Genomic DNA, 18,364 nt, shown 5'->3' with positions numbered 1-18,364 from the left:
GGTGAGTTCGTGTTTATGGCTGCTGGCAGTTCAGACAGGCCTTATCTGATGCCTAATTGAAAACAGAACCTGTTTTGCAGTGCGTCACCTTAAAAAACTGACAGGACCTATCTGCATCATGCAATAATTATAATTCACTTAAAGAATCCCTATGATCAGTTTTTAGTGGAACTACTTCCTACCAATGAAATAATCCTTGTAAAATCCTGCTGAAGCTCATTTCTGGCAACGACCTACTTCCAATGTGCATGGTGGAGGAAAATATAAAAGGGTCAAAACCTTTATAGGGGAAGCATCCAGAGTAATACGCACAATATATCTGCTGTTGAATTTATGTAATTATGAATGAGTGTAATTTTCCAATACTGAAACAGCACAAACAAAATTCAAACCATACTTCAGTTTCAAGATCATCCCCTGTTGGGTTTTTTTAACAGTCTAAAAAATGTGTTGACCACTTAGGAATGCAAAGATGCTCCAAAAAGCAATTTAGAGGGTCTTTTGTGCACAGAATGACACATGGGTTGTATTTTTGACATAATTCTAAAGTTTAATCACATATATGTTGCCTTGTTTGTAGGTGATCACTTGATTATCAACCTTTTAATTATTATTTATTAACTGATTGTATTTTTTTTAATCTTACATTGCGTTTTTAATTTAGTGTGTGTCTGTTTTACTTCTAATGTGGCTTCATATGTTATGTTCTGTGACCTGTCTGACGTGGGGATTAAAAAAGCAATTTATTTATTTATTTAAGTTTTTCACTTGTGTGAACAGTGTGGACTGTATTTATTACATAAACAGCTAATTCTTTATATGTTTGATGCTACCATTCAGCAAACAATTGTGATGTTTAAAAGAGTTTCAGCAACAAAAGAGTGAAAAAGTAAAAAAAAAAAAAAAGACCAGCATTAGCATGTCCTAATACATGGTAAGTCTGATGTGGTAATCAGATCTTACCACGAAAGTTCTCTGTGAATAATAAAAATGCATCTGTTTTTCCCTCCAAACACATGAAAATTTGCTCAACAAAGTGAAATCCAGGACGCGCAGAGTAACACAAAGGTTAGCTGTCACACTCAGTGATGTTGCACATCTCCTCTGACTGACTCCAACACATGGAAACTGGATACAGAGGCCAACACAGGCACAAAACAATGGTCATCTTTGGGGAGCGATGGGGGAAAAAGCAGCACAAATGATAATCAAATAAGACTGGTGGGAGAGCGGGCTGAGCTGCCAGACGAGGCGACTTGCGGAGACAGATGAAAACACGGCGCCTATTGGCACAGATGGCTTGGATTATGGAAATCATCATGAGAGAGGACCTTTCAAATCTCCCAGAGGAATTGTGTGCTTGCTGTTCTTGGACAATTCTCACTCCCAAGAATGTTAGTTCACATCGAAACCCCTCTTGTACAGATCCTCATGCCACATGCCCTCCACCTCCAGGATTTAAAAGGACTCGTACTGTCAACATGACGAGATGAAATGGGGATTCAGGAGGCCCCCGTGCACAACGTGTTAAAATAAACAGGGCTGATGTGTAGATTTGTGAATATGATTATAGGTCAGATGAATGAGATTTTGCTGGATGTACAGTGAACCTACCAGTATATGAAAAAGACACAAATGGAATAACACAGGAGGGAAAAGGGCAGGGGTTGGTTTCAATTAAACTGCTAATGGAGTGAAACAAAACAGACGATAACCTTGATTCACTGCAGTGCTGACATCTAACCAAACATGGCAGGGTGAGCTGCTGCTCAACTGTATTTTGTCATGTGGTACTGCGCTTTAAAAATAATAAAAAGGAACTGTTAATGCTACTGCAAACAGTTGTAGGGGAATTTCCTCTTTTAGACATTTAATAAATCAAATATTACTGGGTTTAAATGCCACAGTAATTTTAAGGAAAAACAACCATTTTATTTCTCAAATGCTTTGTTCTTGAGTTTAATTTTATTTTTATGTGTAACTGTTTGATTTGATGTATTGAGTCTATGGTCTGAGGCTTTTAGGCCTCAGGGACACAGGCTAGTGCTGCCATCTAGGCACTCTGGAGGCATACTGCCATCTCCACTTCTACAGAAAGACTATTTCAAGCTAAACTTGAATGCTACCTTATGAAAACTGTAGATCATCTAACTGTTTCCAAATAGAACATAATTGGGATTTTAGAGAAGAACAGACAGTTTCATTTTCTTGAGATTTCTTAGACCCTCATGTTAAGAAGGAAAAATAAAATAAATCCATTAAAATCCAAAAATCTGATCATATATAATCTAATGGTTCCTACTTCAGTTCAGTTCGGTCTTTACTTTAAGAACAAGCACGCTCCCTCAGAATTGAAAGAACATATTCTGTGTGTATTTTTGGGAAATCACTGTATTAGAGTAAAAGACTTAGACTGCTTGCACAACAATCCAGAAAAAAACAACAAGGAGAAAACAATCTGTAACTTGTTAACTCAAGGTCCAATTACTATTTATTTCCCCTGCAGCTTTTAATCACATCTCACAGTCTTCATCAGTGAATGAACTTGGTTCAGTCGCCATCTTCAGCTTTAATATGACACTTCCGTCGAGTTATGTACTCAAGCATACTTAGGTCATGTAATTACTGATGTCAACTTCATGACAGCATGATGTATGCTAATGCAGACCATTGGTTCCAGTTCCACAATTGTGAGGATTTTGTGCTATTATTTCTAAATAAACTTAATATCTTCTCATCTTTAAATATTGGTTAAACAAAACACATCTTGGAACTTTTGAAATTGTGATGAATTTTTTTATGGACCAAATGATTATTCAGTTAAAAAATAATTTGTAGATTAATTGATAACCAAAATAATCGCTAGTCTCTATCCTACATTAAATATAACTGTTAAACAATTACCTAAATGCCTTTTCCCCATTTTAACTTTTATATAATAACAGCAACTTACTAACACATAATCAAACCAAAGACATGGCTGATCACACTCTGGTTTTTACTTTTGTAGATTTATTTGACTATTTGTCCAATGCAGTTTGTGTTTTATGAAGATACATTTAGTAATTTACTTAGATCCTCTTATTTATGTATTTATATATTAATGTTTCTTATTTAATCTCTTTGTAAAGCACTATCCACTACCCCCCCACCAAAAAAAACAAAAAAAACCAAACAAACAAAAACATGATAATTATTACCTGAATCCTTATCAGTGGCAGAGACCCTGATCACTGGTTCTCCGGGGTCTCTGTTCTCAGCCACACTGGTGTTGTAGATGCTCTGACTGAAGACTGGCGTCTGGTCGTTCACGTCCCCCACCTCCACTGTCAGAGTCTGGGTGGAGGAGAGCAAGGGCAGGCCGTGGTCCACGGCACGGACGGTCAGCCGGTGGACACGTTGTGTCTCATAGTCCAGAGGGGCCGAGAGAAACAAGAGGCCTACAGAAGATGGAAGAAGATGGAAGCTCTGTATCAATCTTGCTCTACTAAAAATAGTAATTAATTCATTAATCATGCCCTGTTAAAAACCCTTACCTGTTCTCTCCTCTAGTGTGAAGAATCCATTCTTGTTTCCAGCCAAGATGATGAAGGAGACAACCCGATTTTCACCTAGATCACCATCTATGGTCACAAAATGATGCAGCAGACTCCCCACCTCCGCATCCTCCATCACCTGAACTGTGTCGGCTGATATGAATACCGGCCGGTTATCGTTCACGTCCAGCAGGAAGACCTGAGCCGTCACGGACGTCTGTTTACGCTCGTCCTTCCTCTTCGCCTGGTCCGTGGCTGTTACGGTGAAGGCAAAGCTGGGGGTGGTCTCCCGGTCCAAAGGTGCTGCTACAGTCAAGGTCCCTGTGTAAGGGTTGATCTGAAAGGGGAAACGTGATGAAGAGCCGCTGAGTTCAGGGTCAATGTTCAGGGAGTAATGGAGGGCGCTGTTAGGAAAGGTCCCATCAGCGTCTCTGGCATGAAAAGCAAACGCCAGTGATCCGACGGGAGCATCCTCCCACAGCCCGAACATCACCAGTTTATCAGGAAACCAGGGTGTGTGGTCGTTTACATCCTCCACTATCACACTGACCAGCACAGACATGTTCACTCCAGGAGCGAGACCAACATCTTCAGCCCGAACCATGAGGAAGTACTGTATGGCTGACTCGTAGTCCAGCGGCTGGTTGATGTATATTTCACCAGAGGAGCTGTCGATGCCGAAGTGAACGCTCCCATCGCCCTCAGAGATGGAATAGTGGAATCTCCCTTTTTCTGAAACGCAGGCTGAGCCGATAACGGTCGCTGGCTCTGTGTCCTCTTTCACCGTAAAACGCCTCACAATTTGGTGGTCAGAGTGGCCATACAGAGCTTCTAGTCCATGAACCTGTGGGTGAGAAAGAAAATTACAAAGGTCAAAGCACTGACTAACACTAGACAGTTGTTCTTTTTTTTCATGCAAAATTACAACATTATGCTTATTCTTTGTCTCTGTATATTGGTATATGTATAGTCATATAGTGGATCATTTTGGGAACAATGGAATTATTTATAGTTTGTACGTATACACTTTGGAGCATTTAGCGTGTGGACCACCTTTCTTCTTCCCCTTGAAGTTCCTGTGCTCCTGATGATGTGCTATCGGTGTGTGTGACTTGGATTAGTTAGTTTCTGATGCACCTCACATGGCACCCTCTGCTAACAGTGTATGTGAATGGGTGAATGTGAAATGTAGTGTAAAATGCTTTGAGGGGTCAGAGGACTAAAAAGAGGTTAAATAAGCGCACTCCATTTACTATTACCATTTATATTCAGCAAGAATTTCATTTAAAAGTCACAGTACAGTATGAAGAAGCAGGATGTCTGTACCTGTACATGAACCACAGCAGTGTCCTCCAAGGGTGTGGCTCCGCTGTCTTTGGCACTTATTTTCAGAGTGTAGTACGGTTCAGTGTTCTGGGTGAAAAGCTCCGTTGTTCGGACGTCTCCGCTTTCACTGTCAATCTCAAAGTGTCCAAGGACCTCCTCCTCTAAACCAACTGAGAGAAACACAAGATGTTGATACTCAGGAACTCATCAACAAGTGGCACATACAGTACTGCACACATGTTCATAACTCACTTGTGACCAATGAGAAGATGACTGTTCCATTTTCTCCTGCATCTAAATCTTTGGCAAACATGTTTGTCACCAACGATTGTGCTGGTAGACCGGCCCATATCTGCAATAGAGGGAAGAACAGTGTGAATTAAACCTGTAAAAACAAGAGCGTCTGATCAAAACATTACTGTTCTGACTCTGGATGAGTCATTACATTGCAACACAAACTTGCTGCATAATGTAGAATCAAGTCATTCAGCCCAATGCTATTTGCCAGAAGATGCAGTGACTGAAATGTGCTGATCTCGGAGCCAATGTTTAACAAGTGTGGAGATGCAGGTCGTTGCCAAGGTGTAGGTTTATATAGAAAACAATGGGAGCTGGTAGTTTGGCTCTCTTCAGACCCCACCAGTGAGTGTTCACGCTATCCAAAGAGAGGAAGTACAGTAACGGTTCTTCCGGGGTTGGATTATGGCACCATGAAATTTCCCAATTTTTGTCCAGATTTAGGTATGCAAATGGTCAGCCGGTGGTAATGATACAAAAGGGCCAAAATATTGAAATTGAAAGTAAATTCTTGACCTGTAGGGACTTTAGGCATGCAATGATGTCAAAAAGCATGGATATTTGTATAAAAAGGTAAAAATAAAAATTTCAGTCAGCAAAAAATAAATATTAGAAGTATTTGTACTTCGTTACTTCCTACTTCTGAATCTATCACAGCTATCAGAACAGCAAGAGTGAACCCTTGTGGTGAGATTGTTTTTTGTCAGCTACACTTTACAGGATCAAAACAGAACTTTCAATTTCAAATTCAACTGATGGATGGATGAAAAGTCCTTAAAATGCTAAAATACAGTTAATTTGAACAATTACAATTCCTGCTGGGGAAATTTGTTATACAAAAATAAATCAAAATGATCAAATATATTTAGAGATTTGCTCTTAAATAGTGAAAAACTACATAATCTCAGGTTTACACTGAGTAGAATACAAATAAGAGTAATGGTATCCTTTCCGTTGTATTAGTATTTTCTTCCTTGTTAAATGCTGAAATACATTTTTATAGTATAATCTATACAAATCTTTCTAAAACACCATTAAACGGTTAAATATACTCTTTGTAGTACAATAAACAAGTAAAATCAGTGTTTACCTGAACATTGAGCTCCTTGCTGACAGGCAGGTGTGTAAACTGTGGAGTGTTGTCATTGATGTCGGTGACCAGGATGTAAACGGTGGCGGTGGCATTGAGACGAGGGTGACCCTGATCTGTCACCATCACCTTCAGACTGTGCTGGCTGTGCTGCTCCCGATCCAACGCCACCCAGTTGATAATTTCACCTGAAGGGGCACCCAGAGAAGACAGAAAGGTGAGGACGCGCAGCTGCAAAGTGAACTGTAAAGTGAAAAATGACCTCACAATGGTGTTATTGATGTAAATCTTTAAACCTGTTTTAGAGTTGATGCGAAAGAACTTCCCGTCTGAGAGCAGGATGTAGGACAGCTCAGCGTTTTTCCCAGAATCCTTATCCATGGCTTTGACTGTTCCCACCAGGCCCTGAGGCGACGACCCCTCTGACACAGTGAAGTAGTAGACCTCACTGCTGAACACTGGGGCATTATCATTGATGTCCAGCACCAGCACTGTCACTGTGGCCGCAGCAGTGATGTTGGCCATCGAGGCCTCCCTGGCTGTGGCCAACACCCGAAAACGAAACACGGATTCTGCCTCATAGTCGAGACCGTGGGAGAGATACAACCATCCTGTCTTCGGGTGAATCCGAAACGGAGCAGGAGGAAATCCGGCTTCTGCCTCCAAGGAGTAGGTGAGGCCTGAGTTCGACAGGTGAGCCCCCCGGCTCCGGTGTGCCCTCACCTGGATGACCCTGGAATCTTTCCTGTAGCCCTCACCTATCTCCACCTGGTAGACTAATGTCTCGAAGGCCAGGCTGTCTTCAGCAGTGGTGCGGTCCACATTAACTGTCAGGGTCAGCGTAGAGCTCTGGGAAGGTTCTCCTTCATCTTCAGCCACGATTTCCAAGCTGTACCTCTGCTGATGTTCCACCTGTAAACTCTGATTTAATGTAACTGTCCCAAGGTTGCTGTCAACAATGAACGTACCATTTCTGGTACTTTTCAGGTAATACTGCACCCTCCCATTTACACCACTGTCATAGTCGTGTGCGTGAGCGATGAACAACACTGTCCCTGGGAGTGTGTTTTGAGACACTGTGATGGTGTCACTGAGTTTAGGGAAAACAGGAGCGTTGTCATTGATGTCAGCAATCGTGATATTGACCTGTGTGGTGCTGTAAACTGGAGAGGTGTCAGTGTAGGACTGAAGAACCAGCAGGGCGTATGGCTGCGACTCATGGTCCAGAGGTTTGATGTTGCTGATTAGGCCGGACTTAGGATGAATGGAGAACAAACCCTGAGGGTCTCCGGAAGAGATTCGGTAGGATACTGATTCTGTGAAGTCTGTGGAGACAAAAAAAATAAATAAAAAAAAATATATATATATATATATATATATATATATATATTTCTGCCTCTTCCCCAATCAAGCGAGGTGAATGGAATTTTTTTATCCATAATAAATACATTTATTATCCAGTCTGGATGGAAACAATTCGGCATATCTATTTCATAAGACAGGATCACAGGAGTGGGAGGAGTAGAAAAGTTGCAAAGATAAATTTGGGCAAAAGAAATTCCTGATTTTGTGCCTGATAAAGCTGTAATACAGAAACATCTCAAGTAAATGTTGTATTACAAGTTAGACAGTGTGCAGGAATTTATCTTGCAACTTTTCCAGTTTTGAACATACTGCTCACTCAAAACCTCCTTAGGATTAGTGTTAAGCATTAAATATTTTTTTCATAGGGAACTATGTCAGTAGTACACATTGAAGTTTCTGATTATTTACAGTAACAGGTTTCTGGAAAGAGGAGTTATCATTGAATATTTAAAATTAAATGTTTTATTGCTGGGATCACCACACTATCCCTTGTTTAATTGGTGCGTTTAAAATAGGGGACATTTACAATGTCAATGAGCATATAAAAAGTAGTCAATAGAATAGTAACTGTTGCAACATGTGCTGTATGTTAATTATTTGTGAAGCAAAGGAGTAACAAGCACAAAGGTTTAGGCTCCACATATTCTATATATTATTTTATGCACATGGTGGAGAGACACGCTATATGTAATGCAAATATACTATTTTACTTGCCACATGGACACACACACCCACACCCACACCCACACACACACACACACACACACACACACACACACAGAGTAAGCAACATTAAGTAATTACAGTACAGAACTCATTAATCCCTTCCAAGTGTTTGTTGCACTTCAACAGTAACTACAAGACACTGAAACAAGCAGAGAGCTTAGGGGTGCCCGACCCCTGTCAAACAGGCCCACTTATGTTGTTTCTGCTTTAAGTTGAAGCGTTAATCTGTTAACTAACAACCTTAAATGACTGTCTAGTATAGTAGAGTGGTTTAGCTGCTGAAGGGAGTTAGTGGCAACATAACAAGTAGACTATGAAGGGATAATCCTGGAAAACTGGGGAGTCGGTAAACCCTCCACAGAGGGAGGAGACTCAATGTTACTGTAGATCAAATATTACACAGAATACACGCTGCTGTGTCTCCATCACTCAGAATCACATTTGTATTTATAATATGTAAAACTTTACTCAACGTTACCTGCAACTACATAAAATAGACTCTCCAAAAACAAATACTACTATAACATATTTATAATAATATTATAACAATAAATCCTGCTCCAGTTCAGATGCATATTTATGACAGCACTATCTTTGAACTCTACGAATAATGACACATATTAGTACAACTGTCTTTGACCCTTTATCATCTGTACATGTGGCTAAGGAGGATTAAAGATTAAAACTGCAGCCTTTATTGCCTGCCTCTTAATGTCTGGAAGGAGATTTGAACAATGACAATGATCGCTCAATTGTCTTTGTCACGGTCATCTGTCAGGACAAATCCTGCTTATATACTGCATTTGTGCAACGTCCAGTGTTGGAGAAATGTGCCTTTCCCATCAATTAGTTTGGCCTCATTTTATTTAAGTATTTGTTGTTTAAATTGAATATAATATAATAGAATGCCTTTATTGTCACTGTACACATGTACGATGAGATTAGAAAGCCAACTCCAATAGCAGTGCAAAAAAACAGTACAATTATCAAAATACATACAATATAAACATAGGACATAAAGTAATAGTACAAAAAAGGGAGGTAAGGTGCACAGTCCTGAGGAGTATGTACATTTGCAAATAAATACGGTGCTATATACAGTGTTAAATATATATAAATATTGCACATTATGGTATGGAATATTGCACATTGTGTGATATTGCACAGTAGGTATGTATGTAGGTTTAACAGTGTTTAATAGTGACTGAAGAGAGTCCAGGGGTTGGGGTGGTTGGACTAAGAGCAGTGCATGTGAGAGTTCAGAGTGGTTATTGCTTTTTGGGAAGAAGCTGTTCTTGAATCTATTTGTTCTAGTCCTAATGCACCTGTAGCGCCTCCCTGAACTGGGTAAATGAAACGTTAGATTTATTAGAAATCATAATTAGAGGACTTGGACTGAATGTGTTTACATAATTTTTTTGCACATTAATTTCCAGAGTAAGTGTTCATTGCATACAGCTACTAATTTGCAGCCAATTCCAGCACAACATTTTAAGTTTCAGTCCATTTCAGTGTGGGTTACACTGTCAGAGTAACATATATCATAATATATATATAAAATTACATCTGATGTTTGTTATGAATAAACACAATAAATCAAAGAAAAAAGACAAATCAATCACTTTTGGCTGATGCTTGAAATATATAATAAATTAAATATTAATCATTACTCTTACACCCACCTTAGGCCATATCACCATTCATCTGCTGTCGGATGAGCAAACAAGGATGTATTCAGATATACACTCACCTGCTGGGTTTATGGCCTCCACTGTCCCCACAGAATTTCCTGGCAGTGCATCCTCAGGCACTGTAAAGGTGTAGCGTGACCTCTGGAACACAGCAGGAGCCTGAGCACTGCGTAAAACATTAATGGTGACCTCTGCAGGTCTGACCGAGGTCAAGCCCTCCCCATCCTGTGCTGTTATTGAGAGCTTCACACTGGCGGCACCCAGGTGGGTCAGAGGGGAGGTCAGAAAGAGCATTCCTACAAGAAATCAGTCAACATTGTATTTATGGCATTAAAGGGACAGACAACAATAACAGATGGGCCAAGAACGTGACTAATTTTTATCTCCTCACGTTACAGCAGCAACCATTATTCTGAAAAACCCAACTACAATCTCACTAAAGCGCTGTTTAGCTTGGCAATCTACTTCAACTACCCCCTTTAAAAATGATTGGCTTATTCTATTACTTCAAAATGTTATTCACCATTACATTGCGGCAGAGTGCAGATCTTATCGTACACTCTGCCACATGGGGATATAAAGCTTTAGGCTTTCTGCACCCCTGCTGAGCAGTGACACTGGCAATCATATCATTAGGACTTACACAAAGTAAGCAGTTGTTTATCCCTGAATACTAGGACTGCCAGTCACACAAGTTACTTAAAGACTACTGAGTGGATCTATGTGACAAGTCACTGGAGGTTGAGAAGTCATCCAAATACAAGTTTAAAAGACTAAATTAAAATGTAACTATCCACATAATATATTCATATTCTTTCTGTTAATATAGTGTGTATAGAAGTACAAACTGTGGCCCTGAATGGCAAAACACAACATTTCTGAAAAAACGACATTTGATAAAATATATTAACAAATCAAAAAGCAAAAGTAATCAGCCAAGTCAGCGAAAGTCAGTCAACCACAAACAAAATTATTGTCTCTGCCTTTTTCGTTTTGTAAAGGTATATACATTAAGCTCAAGAAAACAAATTTTCCCACAAATTATCTACATTACACTACAGATTTATGAATTTGTGTTTTGCTCCTTAAATGCACGACTCTCTTGCGGCTGCCTACCTGTTTGTTTATCCAGCGCAAACAAACTGGACATGTCACCAGGAAGGACATCATAGGTGACCTGTCCAAACCTCCCAGAATCTCGGTCAGTAGCGATAACGTTAAGGATTTCTGTGCCGGGCTGTGTGTGGCTGCTGATGCTCACGGTGTACTCTTCAGGGTTAAACACTGGAGTGTTATCGTTCAAGTCTTCTACCTCAATGTGCACATAGGTTTGAGTGCTCAGGCCTCCCTGACATTTGAAAAGGAACAAAAGAGGATCATTATGTATGAAAAGCAGGACAGAATTGAAAAAAGCTGCAGTTTGTGAGTCAAATCCAAACTTGCAATCTTATTATGATCACAGTGCAGGGAATAAATTATGAAGGTCAGGTACACTGTATGTCAAAATGTATTTCACTCACCGGATCTTCAGCTTTGATCAGAATGTCATGGATCGTCTGTCCCGAGTCTCGATCGATATCCTGAGAGACACACAGCTCTCCAGTCTGTGGGTGGATTTTGAAGAGAGGGTGTTTGTCTTGCTTGTCAAAGCCGTCAGAAAGAGAGTAGAGCAGTGTGCCAAACTCAGGGCTGTCTGCATCTGTGGCAACAACCTAAGAAAGAAGAAAAATACAGTTTAATGCAAGCAACTAAAACACTATCATCATTATCTGTGCCGCAATAATGAAAAAACATGTCAGTTGTGTTCAGTGGAAAACAAATAGACAGGTTTCGAGAAGAGGGAATCTGGAATTTGGTACACCATCTCATCGATTTCAGAGATACTTAAACATCCTCTTACTGTAATGGCATTCAATGACTGACTTTCCAGCAGTGGAAAAGGACATTTCGCCCTCAGACACCTCACTGCTGCCAGATAAAGAAATTAATAAACCAAAAACCAAACCAAACCAAAAAAAAAAACCTGTAGAGAATTTCTCGTATGGATTTTACATGTCGTTCTTGAGAAACTTTGCTGGTTTCATGAATGGAGAACGATAAAAAAGAGATTTAACCAAAAAAAAAGTAGTGCAGTATGATTTCATCTTGTTAAAGGTGGTTGTTACTTGACTGTATTTGACGGTAATCCAGTAATCTACTGTAAGAATCACCTTTTTATATTAACCTCCAGGTCCAATGAGTAACATTTAGGAGGATCTATTGGCAGAAATGTTGTTAAACTGTTTTCATTAACTTAGAATGAGCCTTTTATATCTACAGACGCCGCGGGTCGCCTTCAATGGAGGGCATTAAACCACCATGTTTCTACAGTAGCCCAGAATGGACAAACCAAACACTGATTCTCTACTGGACCGTTTTTTGGTGCATTTCGTGGCCACCATAGCCTCTACAACTACACTGTCAGATATACTAAATCTCACACACTACTCCTTTAAGTGCCAGGTAGTTTTATTTTCCAGTTTCCAGCATTTCTTTACCCTGCTGATAAACGTACTTAATATATTCAACTACTCTGATCAACTTATTTCTGATTTTTTCTTTTTTGAATGTATTTATATATTTTGTTCTGCTTACCACTTCCCCTTACTGACACACGTACATCCCTTACATACACATGCACACTCACAACCACCAACTATAAACCACACGATTTCTTTGATTGTGTGTTCCTGGCATTAATGGAAGTCTTCTGTGATAACATATTTAAAAGTTCCACTGACTAGTTTTTTCCGGAGCTTTTGACTGTATCGCACTGCCTCATTTACATTTATTTAAGTCTTGTATCTCTATATAAATTGGTATTTATGCACTTTTTCTGCTACACATTAACACTCATTGTCACCAACCCATTCTTCTATTACGTATAATATAAATATTTTGGTTTTTATAATACATACAGTTGTTCATGTACAATGTTAAAAGGAAATAGATGTGTTTTTGAGCCCTTGTAGCTACATATCTGTTATTAATAGTAGTGCTACACTGCAGTCAGCATCATCCGTCATGCGTAGAAGTTTAGTAGTAACTGTGAATCATAATACGTGTCTCTTGTTCTGCCAGAGAAGGTCAACATAATAAAATCATAAAAAAAAAAAATCCCCACAATCAAAGGGTGAAAAGTACGGTGGGAAACAAGAGACAGTAAAGACATGCCTCCGATCCGGCCTTTCATGTCTGACTGTGCCCGCGACAAGAGACACATTTTACAGATAGAGAGTTTACCTTCCAGCCATAAAGATGATATCATCTCAGATTTAATGACCTCTGATCAGAGGAACTTTTAGGGACATGGGTCAAGGTCTGATTAGACTTGTGACACACCTTACAAGCTTTTGAACCGACTTTACCTCCAGGAACATCCATATTTGGTTACCAGACTTTTACAACAAGTCGTTAGCTTTCATGTTCATGAGCCGATCTTAGGAAAACTGTGTCTAATACGAATCCTTGTTTGTGTCTTCTTAATCATAACTTTAATATTAATCTGATTATGATACAATGGAGAAGGTTATTTTCTGGTTTTAAAGCTCCAAGAAAACAATGCTTAAAATCCTGGACATCTGTATGCTACGGATAAAACAATCTACTCAACATAGTAGGCCTAAATCTGTATTGTACCACAGACATAATAATGCTCAGTCCTCTATAGTTGAGGCCTGGGATTCCACATTGAAGGAAAGAGTTCAACACCGTTGCCCCTTTATTCGCTAAACCTAATGCAGTTCTGTAAAAAAAATCATATCTTTATTAATCTTATAATATTCAGTTTTGTGGAAAAGTTTTAGAGAGAGCGTTGATTCACATTTATAATCCTTTTGGAGGAGGTAGTTTGTGCTACTGTTGAGCTGTATTGGATTATACAAGAACACAAACACAACAAAGTGTTTCTGTTAGCCTGCACTCATTCACACAAAAGGGATGGACATGGAGTGAGCATATATCTCAGAGAATAACACTCAATTTTAGAAGCTGAAACCAGGGAATTATTGCTTGCATCCATGTTATTATTGCTTGAACATAATAAGGAACAATGTCTGTTGTCAAAGACAGTAACATATTTATCATCTGCAGAATTTTTACTCTTCACAGAAGTCACCTGCTTTTTATAGACCACTGTTTGTCAGTTATCTTGTTCCTTATGGAAAATAAAATACATTTTGATTACAAAAAGGTTATTATTATTATTAATATTATATGTACTGTAAGATGGTTTGTCAACTGTTGGCTACACAGTCAAAGTACAAGCAGTAAGTGTAAAAAAATAAAATATGTTAAAGTACAATACACATTTATAGAGTTATGATAGCTACATTTGTAATCTTACATTAAGTGCTGAAATAATAATAATTAGTTGATTGAAAGAAAATGCATAAGAAATCTTTTTGATCATTGATCAAAATTATTATCTTATCTGCATAATATATCTATATGCACTATATCTTGACCACTGGGAAGTTGTGATTTTCCACATTTCTTTGACAATTCAGTGCTTAATCTGAAATAAATCAACAGATAAATCTATTATGAAAATGTGCTTAGTTTGACTTCTTCACATTTCTAAAGCCAATTTGTCTTGCATAAAGCTGCCTTAAAAGTAAAGGGCCTAACAACACACACATTCTTATAGCTCAAGCTTGTGCTAGATCACTCTACAGCGAAAGATGTCACTGAAAAATAGTATTTATTACTAGTTTCAGTTCTTATATCATCACATTTATTGCCAAATAACACTCATGTTTTCAGAAAATGAATTGGTAAATAAGGCGTCTTTTGTAATGGGCTTAAGCTTGTGGTACCAGGCGTCAGATCTGTCATATCAACGCCACAGTGCTGAACTGCGAAGAGTGTGTGTGTGTGTTGTGTGTGTTTAGTAGGGACACTGATGTCTTTGTGCATACAGACTGAAGGCTACTTTTGTCTTAAGAGACGTAAGAAAGAGAAAGCAAAACAGAGAGCATACGATGTTGAATATTCACACTGGAGGTACTGGTCTGGTTTGCAACCAACTCTTAAACCTTTTTGTAAAACCAAACTAGATGATATATGGCTGAGATGATTGTCAAATTTAAAGTTACTGAACTGTGTTGTTAAAACTGAGCATATTTTCACTCCTGACTCTGGTGTCTTTGTGTGATGTCTTTTCATGCAGATAGTTTTGCAAGTGGGGCTGCAACTAAAGATTATTTTTTTATGACAGATTAATCTTCTGGAGTTTAGAAAATGTCAAAAATTGAAAGGGGCCTATTCTCAGAGCCAAAGACGACATCTTCAAATTGCTTGTTTTTGTCGGACTAAACACCAAAGATATTCAGTTAACAATTATGTAAAATAGAGAAAAGCAGCAAATAATCACAATGGAACTGGTGAAAAGTTGGCAAATAACTGAAATTACTTATAGATGACCAAAAGAGTTGCAGATTGTATGTCAGTTGTTTAGGTTTTAGATATCTGCCTCCACTCCAATAAAATTGAAGTGAACATAATTTTGTTTGTGGTGCTCATAGCATAGAAAAATTACATTTAATAATGTGGTTACACAATGAGCCACACACTTCATTGCCAACAATTTTCATTGGAACAGCCTTCTACCAAACACATATTACTAGGAAAGCTGCTCACAGATCGTTCTGTGGATAATTCAGAGTTAATTTTCAGTGCTTTGACCACCAAAAATGAAATTCTGATCAATTACATTTTATTGGGTGAGGGACATTGTGGTACCTCCCTGGAGTTTAAGATTAGAATTCCAGCATCCCCAGTCTAAAGTCCGGCTCGGATGTACATCTCAAAAGCTGTACAATTAAACAAAACTATTTGCATGGAAAGATACCCCTAAGGGTAAGTGAGAACATGTTATTTTTCTCTACTTTGAGTAAAGGGAGCAACATACTTGTAAAAAGCAGCTCCCAATGTCACTGTGCTCTGGTATGGACACGTTGTACAGCTGCTGCTGGAACACAGGCTCGTTGTCATTGACATCCTCCACCAGCAGAGTGACTGTAGCCGTGGATGACAGAGCGGGTTCCCCTCCATCAGCTGCCACCACCAGGAACCAAACCTCCATCTGTGTCTCTCTGTCCAGAGCTGCAGCTGTTGTGACCAGGCCCGACTCCGGGTCGATGCTGATCAGGTTGTCCTGGTTGGACTTGAGGATGGAGTATCTGATGTCCGAGTTGACACCCTCATCTGCGTCTCGGGCCTGCATCTGGATGAGGGAACTCCCATGAGGAGCGTCCTCTGCAACGTTAATGATGTATGCATCCATCTCAAAAACTGGCTGGCAATCATTGGCATCAGCCACCCTCAGAAGGAAGACCACCGCGCTGCTCAGGGTTGGGCTCCCAAAATCTGATGCTTGCACCTTCAACTCATACAGATCATTTTCTTCCCTGTCTAGCTCTGCATTGACACACAAAGCATACAGGAAATCATCTGTCTGCTTCAGGGTGAACTTCCCATCGCCCCCCTCAAGCGTTACAATGACCCTTTCCTCAACAAAGTCGGGGTCTGACACTGAAATCCGTGCAACATAGTCTCCAATCGCTGCTGCCTCTGATACCACTGCATCTCCTGTCTCACTAAGAAACAGCACATTGATGGTGGGACTGTTATCATTGATATTAAGCACCCTCACACCCACAAAAGTGCTGCTGTACTCCGGCTGAGCCCCGTTATCTCTCGCGCTGATGATCAACTCGTAAAAAGCCTGACTTTCGTAATCAAGCGGCTTGCTGAGATACAGCACCCCACTGGTTTTGTTGATGGAGAAAACCTCATTTGGATCACTCTGCCGCCTGTTTATCTCGTAAGTGATTCGGCCATTGTCACCGAGGTCGAGGTCAGTGGCGTGCACCTGACACACAGCAGACAGCACTGGAGCATCCTCGGGCAGCCAGGCGTGATATTCAGTCTGGTTGAACACAGGAGGGTTGTCGTTCTCATCCAGGACGTGGATGTTCACCAGGAGAGTCCCCGTCCTGGCTGGGATTCCACCATCGAAGGCCTCAATGGTTAGGGCGTAGAAGTCCTGTGTTTCTCGGTCTAGTTTGCTGGTGAGGATGAGATCCAGGCTTTGGAGGTTCAAAGATCCACTGCGATACTCCAGGTGGAATAAGTCCCCCATCTCACTCTCTGTGATCCTGTATCCCTGGGTACCAAACTCACCCTCATCCTCATCTTTAGCACCTTCAAGCTTAAATCGACTCCCCGGGGGGCTCAGTTCTGATATTTCCAAGTTAACCTCCTCAGAGGGAAACACAGGTGAGTGGTCGTTCACATCTTTCACCTCTATTTTCACCTTTATCATCTCACCTGTAAGAGTGGCGGCCACAAACTCATACTTATCTCTGCTCTCTCTGTCCAGGATCACAGCAGTGGAGATGATCCCCGTGTCTGCGTCTATTTCCAAGTCTCTGAACACATAAGAGTCTCTGCTCTCTGAGATGAAGAATCCAGTGCTTGGCCTGCTTAACCCCGCTCCCAGATCTCCCACGATGGTTTTGGCAGGCAACCCCTCTTTAACGGACAGCGTCAGGTTGAACACCTGCCCGAGCGACTGAGCGCAAAGCAGCGACAGGACGAGCGTCCAAAGGAGCGAAGTTGCGGCATTTTTGCGACCCATTCCTCCTTCACACGTGACTTTGAACTCTTGGTTGGAGAGTTGAAGTCAGGCTACATATTTCCATGTCAAAGTCACACTCCTCAATCACATTTGAGAGCACCTTTCCCCAAAAAAAGCAGATAAACGCACCGTGCATTTCTTTGGTTTTTTTGCGCGCATGAAAACAGCCAGCAGTCATTCTCCATCACAATATTTCAGCAGCTTGTTGCGTGATTTTGTAGAGCAGAAATCCACACATCTAGTAGCACAAATCCCCTGGGCTTCTTCACATTATCACGGCACTGACCGAGTGGCCACAGAGCACCAACTGTGCGCACTGAACACACCTCCTGGCAGGCGGCACGTCCCACGCTGATCGGCTCCATCTGTGGCCCTGATTGCTTAAGATTTAATTAGGCCGAGAGATTACCCACAGTGCCGCGTGCTGACAGGTGGCATAGTAAGTTTGACCTGTTGAAGATCACAACGTGTGCAGAAAAGTTGAGCTGTAGTGGGAAAGTTGAGCGAAAACAGTCTGCGATGTGCCTTTGGTGAAGTGGTTAAATGAGTAAATTAAATAAATGAGGTTTTAGTCTTGGCAGGTGTCCGTGTGTTTGGGTGGCTCCCTCTACTGGTAAAAAAGTTGCACTTTCAGCAAGAAAAAAAACAAGAC

The 18,364-nt window shown here is 40.3% G+C and overlaps 1 protein-coding gene across 1 annotated transcript in view; it reads right to left on the bottom strand.

Moving 5' to 3' along the window:
• The window catches only part of dchs2 (dachsous cadherin-related 2), a 33,502-nt gene extending 15,407 nt beyond the window's left edge, over positions 1–18,095 (bottom strand). Inside the window, exons 1-10 of the mRNA XM_051385483.1 lie at positions 15,982–18,095; positions 11,552–11,743; positions 11,148–11,379; positions 10,091–10,327; positions 6,546–7,574; positions 6,250–6,437; positions 5,115–5,214; positions 4,863–5,032; positions 3,537–4,380; positions 3,201–3,440 (exon numbers count right to left, since the gene is read on the bottom strand). Coding sequence (XP_051241443.1) covers positions 3,201–3,440; positions 3,537–4,380; positions 4,863–5,032; positions 5,115–5,214; positions 6,250–6,437; positions 6,546–7,574; positions 10,091–10,327; positions 11,148–11,379; positions 11,552–11,743; positions 15,982–17,712 — 4,963 coding nt within the window. The 5' untranslated portion in view covers positions 17,713–18,095. The remainder of the gene's footprint in view (positions 1–3,200; positions 3,441–3,536; positions 4,381–4,862; positions 5,033–5,114; positions 5,215–6,249; positions 6,438–6,545; positions 7,575–10,090; positions 10,328–11,147; positions 11,380–11,551; positions 11,744–15,981) is intronic.
• Positions 18,096–18,364: the final 269 nt, after the last annotated feature.

The sequence above is a fragment of the Dicentrarchus labrax genome, unplaced genomic scaffold, assembly GCF_905237075.1.
Source record: "Dicentrarchus labrax unplaced genomic scaffold, dlabrax2021, whole genome shotgun sequence".
In the NCBI taxonomy this organism is placed as follows: Eukaryota; Metazoa; Chordata; class Actinopteri; family Moronidae; genus Dicentrarchus; species Dicentrarchus labrax.
The sequence above is the reverse complement of the archived record's forward strand: the minus strand, read 5'-3'. Positions and strand labels throughout refer to the sequence as shown.